Below are 6000 nucleotides of genomic sequence, written 5' to 3'. Positions count from 1 at the left end.
TAAAGACCATTACACATATATTGATCTATCCGGATTAATAGTATCCTAAGCTCAATAATCCTATGATCAATAATAATTTGGATTAAAATTATAAAAGATTTATTTCTCATTATTATAATCTCTATTATAATAATAAATCTCTAATTTTAATCAATGATTTTTCATATTAATTATTTTGATAAATAATGAATATGATATTAAGATGATAATACATATAACTTTATTATTATAAACATGACAAATTGGTTCTTGAGCATACATTATATCTCAACATTATCACCTTAGAATAAGAGAAGATTTCAGGAAGAAATCCTAAGCTAGAAGTGGCGAGGTATCCCTTAGAAGTTTGATCCAAGAGGTTCTTGGTGGAAGAAGTGTTTGGAAAGACATTCGATTTCTTTATATTGAAATCAAATCTCTCATATCAGAAGGGATGACTGGATATAGATTGCAGTGATTGGTAATCAAACCAGAATAAATCGATCATGTCAATTTTTTCTTATCCCTACACTTTTACATTTACGAAATTATCAATTTCCACTAGCTTGAATTGTATTCATATTAGGATTGTTGAAAAAGTTTTTTTGCATGATTAATCATATTAATTGAACTCGCAAAGTGCTTGTAAGAATGGGTTGATCAATGCATTTCATTGTATCAAGAACAGAAGATTTTCAAGAAAACTAATCGAGTTAATAGATTACGACTAACGTTACTCGATTAACTAGAGCTTTCTTTAATTGATTAAGTAATCTTTTAATCGATTAAAACTAGTGAAAATCAACGAATATCTTTTGTAACCGATTTTTTTTAATTATAAACCAAACCACCTATTCATCCCCTATAGGTATGTTAGAGCCCTTGTTAACCAACATCTTCCAAATTTGATTTGGTGGTTTGTGGAGTAGTTATTAGGCTGCATTAGGGTTGGCAAAAAACTCGAATCCAACCTGTTGGCAATCCGTATAGGTAAAAGAACAAATCATAAATGGGTGTCTGCGGATTATAGAAACGAATTCCTCAAACTACCCAAAATATATTGAGTAGGCATGATTATACTGGTACTATATAAAATTACTTTAATATCTAATTGAATTTAGAATTTTAAATTTGCACAGTTTAATTTGGTGTTGCACATTGTACATTACTTTGAAACAATGTTATTTTCAATTTTTTTTTTACAACTAACAAGTAAAATGTCTAAAACGTAATTATTTTATAAAGTTTCTTTTTTCAATTTTTAAAGCAATTAATAGATACAAGTGGCTACCTGTTATATCCACGGATACTCATTAAAACCACAAGCGAGTATCCATATGAATATGGGTGGATAAAATAAATTTTCCATTTATAGAACGAGTAGCAGATAAATATTACATATGTTGGTTGTCATCCCTAACTCACATGAAATGTGCCAACAACAAACAACCCATCCAAAGGATTTGGATTTGCTAAGGCATGCAATCTAACCATCAAAATTAGGGGTGGCAATTGGATGAGTTTGGATGGATTTGGATTTGGATCCTAATGGATGGATATAAAACTATCCACCAATCCATATAAATTCATTACATCGCATTTTTAAATTATCCAATCCATTTGTATCCAATGGATTTCAATCCATCCATTCTATCCATATATCCATTTTAATGGATTGGATGGATGGATATTCAACATACTTTTTTTAATTTGAACAAAACAATTTTAATAAAGCAATTCGAAGAAAAAAATTTCTTTTAAAAATTATTATTTAGTAAATCATTTTTAAATATCAATTTTAAAAAACTTAAAAAGTGTTTTTTTTAAAAATGATTCTTAAAAAGTGATTTTTTTTAAAAACACATTTTAAAAAATAATTTTCTTAACAAACACTTTTATAAATTGCTTTTTTGATAAACACTTTTAAAAAGGTGAATTTGTGAAGTTTTTTTATAAGCACTCTTATTGGCAAGAATCTCTATTGCAATATAATTGGCAGAGGTGTAAAAGTTCAGTTCAATTTTTGACGCAATTTAGTGGCCGAACCTAACACAAAGATACGGTTCGGTTCTACTCGATTAATCGCAAATTTTATTTAGGCACCAAACCGAACTATTCATTAACGGTTCGGTTTTTTAACTTATTTAAAGAAAATCCTTTAAGAAATAGATGAACAAAATTTGCAAGGTATAGAGTCAACTAAATGAATACTAAACACATCAAGAATAAAGTATTTAATACTCTTTCTAGTAAAATAATAATAATTCAACATCTCTACGCACTACAAACTTGAAATTTTAGTCCACAAAATCTTCGACGATGTCCAACAAAATTTAAGAATGACAAACTTGGTACCAATATTTTAGTTCAACAGTAACACCTAATACTCCACATCATTAGTAATGTCCTCAAGTTTTTCCTTTATTTTCTTTTAGTTCATTAATTTCTTTATTTAATTAATTTCATCTCTGAATATTAACAAAAAGTATACTAGTTTTTTAGTTTTCTTTCTATCTTCTCAATGGATAATAGAGATAATAGATATTTAGGTTTGTTTACTATTTAATTTTTTCTATTTGCATCTTATTTATAGCCTATATGTATTAATAATTCTAAATTCTTAATCATATTTTATATCCTAACTTTAAAGCTTAACCATTCAAATATAAAATAAAATTATTTTTTAATATGTTGTTCGGTCTAACGATTCCAAAATTTATAAAACCGTAAACCGAACCAAACTTAAATGGTTCTAAATAAAAAAAACCGAACTGAACCACATTTTATGGTTCGGTTCGGTTTCATCGGTTTCAGGTTTAAACTGGAGCCGCTTACACTCCTAATAATTGGGACTTCCATAAGTTATATGCAATAGTTCATCATCCAGAAATATTTCATTTTGTTATTATATTATCACATTAGTCAATAACAAAAATGATGTATTTATACTTTGCGTTAAGATGTTGGGGTAAAGCACTAAGGCTGAAATCGTTTATACTTTTTTGATAAGCACTTTTTAAAATCACAATTGCAATTTTCAACTTTTGTAAAATGTGTGGAATTGTGTTTAGAAAGGTAAGAGAAATTTTTCTATTTTAATATAGAATTAATTGGGAAAAAATTGTTTTTATTTTTATTTTTTTGGATGGATTGGGTATCCATCCAAATGAATATACCCATGGATATCCATTGGATATAATTGATGGATTTGAATCCATCCATTATCAACATTATCCATTGGATTATATTCATTTAAATCCATTAATTTTAACAAATGAATTTGGATGAATTTAGTTTGGATGGATTTTGGATTCTAGATAATTTTACCATCCCTAATCAAAATCATTTATTTTGAAGAAGAAAATCTACATAAAATTTAATGGCTTGAATTATTGAATGTAACAAGTGCAATATAGTAGATCTAAGTCTTCATTAAAGTTTGCTAATACTCAATGATGTTAGAGAACATGAATAATGATATGTAAAGTTAGAAATCCTTCTATAAAATTCCCTATATCAAAAGAAAAGTAATTTATCAAAGACTGATACTTTATTTAACAATTAATTTACAAGTGACATATGTTACTTTCCTAACCAATAAAATATTGATTGAGTAATGTAAGGTCTCATTAGATCTATAAGATTGATGGTTCGATTCATAGGAGTGATACTTGTTGGGAGAGGCAGTCATGAACCCCGAAATGGATTAGTCTCTTACTCAAAAAGGTGAGGGAATATCCTTGGTGGTACCAAAAAAATATGTCACTTTCCTAGATATGAGGATTTGTTAAAAACATATATTATCATTCATAAAATTAAAGCATTTTTATATTGTTAATTGATTGTAAATCTGTACACAGATAGCGTAAAGATTTATACCCATATACTTTATTGTTCACCCTTCGTTTGGATTACTTTTTTGAAAAAACTAAAAGTAATTAAATATCAATGATAAATAATACAATAACAATATATAAAACTCATACACTGTTAATAACAATATATCATTCATAATGCATATATCTTTTTCTCATGTTAATTACCAACTTGTGAGACAAAGCAAGTTTTTATAATGTTAACTACCAAAATGACAGATAAAGCAAACTGTTAAATATTTTAATGAACCAAAATTGAGGTTTTTAATCAATAAAACTATGTAAAGTAAAGTGACATCTTTGAATTTTAGCAACTCTTTGTCCTATATGATCAAACTTGTTCAACAGTTCCTTTGATCAAATATTATTTTCCTTTTCATTTACTCTTTCTTAGATTTGTCTCTCATCTCAATTTCAAACACCTTTTAAAGTTTGGTGTTCTCTCCTTTAGTTGTCTCATCTTAGTGCTTACAACATTGGTGAATTGTATCACAATCTGGAAGCAAATTCAAATACACCAGTTTCTGAATTTCTTATATTAATTCTCCATTCTGATATTTACTTAATGGGTTGCACTAATTCCAAGCAGAAAAAATGTCACAAATCCAAACTAAGAAGCAACTCAATGCACATTCATCATGCACCTCCTCAAACTGAACATGTTGTAGCATTGACCTCTACTACATTGGGCACTCTAAAACTCAATTTCCCTTGTCACCATGACCATGATGATGATGGTGATGATTCCGGCGACGATTTAACATTTACTAATGATAATTTCTTCAGATACAAAGAGGACAAGAAGAAGAAGAAGAAGAGTGAGAAAAAAGAAGAATTTTCAATGGGGCTAATAGAAGCCAAAACTTGGTCCAACATGATTGAACAAAAGATAACAAAAGTTGTTACTCCCATGACCCCAACCAAGACACCACCTGGTGAGCCACAGACTATCATCAACACATGGGAATTAATGGAAGGCCTAGAAGACACCAGTCCATTCCGATTCCGGAGCATCTCTTTCGATTCAAATGCTGTTGTTGATTCGCCTAAACCAGTCATGTTTGTTCAAATTACACAGGAAGATGAATCAAAAATCAACCCTGCGATTTCAGAATTCGAACCCGAAGTCCTTTCCTCGTTCTGTCAACCATTTGTCTTTAACCCTGCAGCTGATAACAAGTTTGGGAAGGACAAGGTTGTGTTGTATTTCACAAGCTTGCGTGGGGTACGAAAGACTTATGAGGATTGCTGCAAAGTGATGAGTATTCTAAGAGGACTAGGTGTGCGAGTGGACGAGCGCGACGTATCGATGCATTCGGAGTTCAAGGAGGAGCTGAAAGAATTGTTAGGTGATGGTTATGGTGTGGGAGGAGGATTGCCAAGAGTGTTTGTTGGGAGAGGTTACATTGGTGGAGCAGAGGAAATTCAGAAACTGCATGAGAGTGGTAAACTTGAGAAATTGTTTGTTTCTTGTGACAAGATTGAGGACAATGGTAGTGGATTATGTGAGGCATGTGGGGATATAAGGTTCGTTGCTTGCGAAAACTGTTACGGAAGCTGTAAAATTTATCGTGGAAGTGATGATGATGATGATGACGATCAAGATGATGGTGCTACGGATCGGTATGGATTTCAGTGTTGCCCTGATTGCAATGAAAATGGACTAATTAGGTGCCCTGTATGCTGCTATTAGCAGAGATGAGTTACTAGTTATGCGGATATTACATAGTATGTGGAACCAGTTCTAGTAGTTCAAGATACCTGGTTCTATGTGGTTTCTCGGCCTTCATATTATTATTACAAGACTTCATTTAAGACGGAACGTGCACATGTACATGGAATTCGATATAAACGAGGGTATGGATACCCATTTAGGTACACGGTTTGTCATAATTTTACGTTATTATTACAAGATTTCTTTAAGTTGAACCAGGTAACTATGTTCAACAAATTTTTGAATTTTAATTTCTGTTTATTGGAGAGAATGATGCTGGATAGTTGTAGAGAGGATGGAACATTGAGTCCCTCTGCACAACCAGTGCTATTGGATCTATACTTTTCAGTTTTCCATTCTGAAAAAAGATGGTTGTATACTGTTCCTTTCCATTCAAAATTAATAAGAAATGCAGAAAGGTAGCAGCATTTG

At 30.6% G+C, this 6000-nt stretch overlaps 1 protein-coding gene across 1 annotated transcript; it reads left to right on the top strand.

Annotated features, from left to right (window-relative positions):
- Window positions 4378–5824, top strand: LOC109360058 (uncharacterized protein At3g28850-like). The gene has a single exon (XM_019604802.1). The coding sequence runs from the start codon at window positions 4420–4422 to the stop codon at window positions 5545–5547; it is 1128 nt and encodes a 375-aa protein (XP_019460347.1). The 5' UTR covers window positions 4378–4419; the 3' UTR covers window positions 5548–5824.

Source organism: Lupinus angustifolius, chromosome LG11, assembly GCF_001865875.1.
Source record: "Lupinus angustifolius cultivar Tanjil chromosome LG11, LupAngTanjil_v1.0, whole genome shotgun sequence".
NCBI lineage: Eukaryota > Viridiplantae > Streptophyta > Magnoliopsida > Fabales > Fabaceae > Lupinus > Lupinus angustifolius.
This window is presented reverse-complemented; position numbering and strand designations above follow the sequence as displayed.

What these genes read in the sequence shown, in the direction of transcription:
- LOC109360058 (XM_019604802.1), top strand. Translation starts at nt 4,420, where the DNA reads ATGGGTTGCACTAATTCCAAGCAGAAAAAATGTCACAAATCCAAACTA.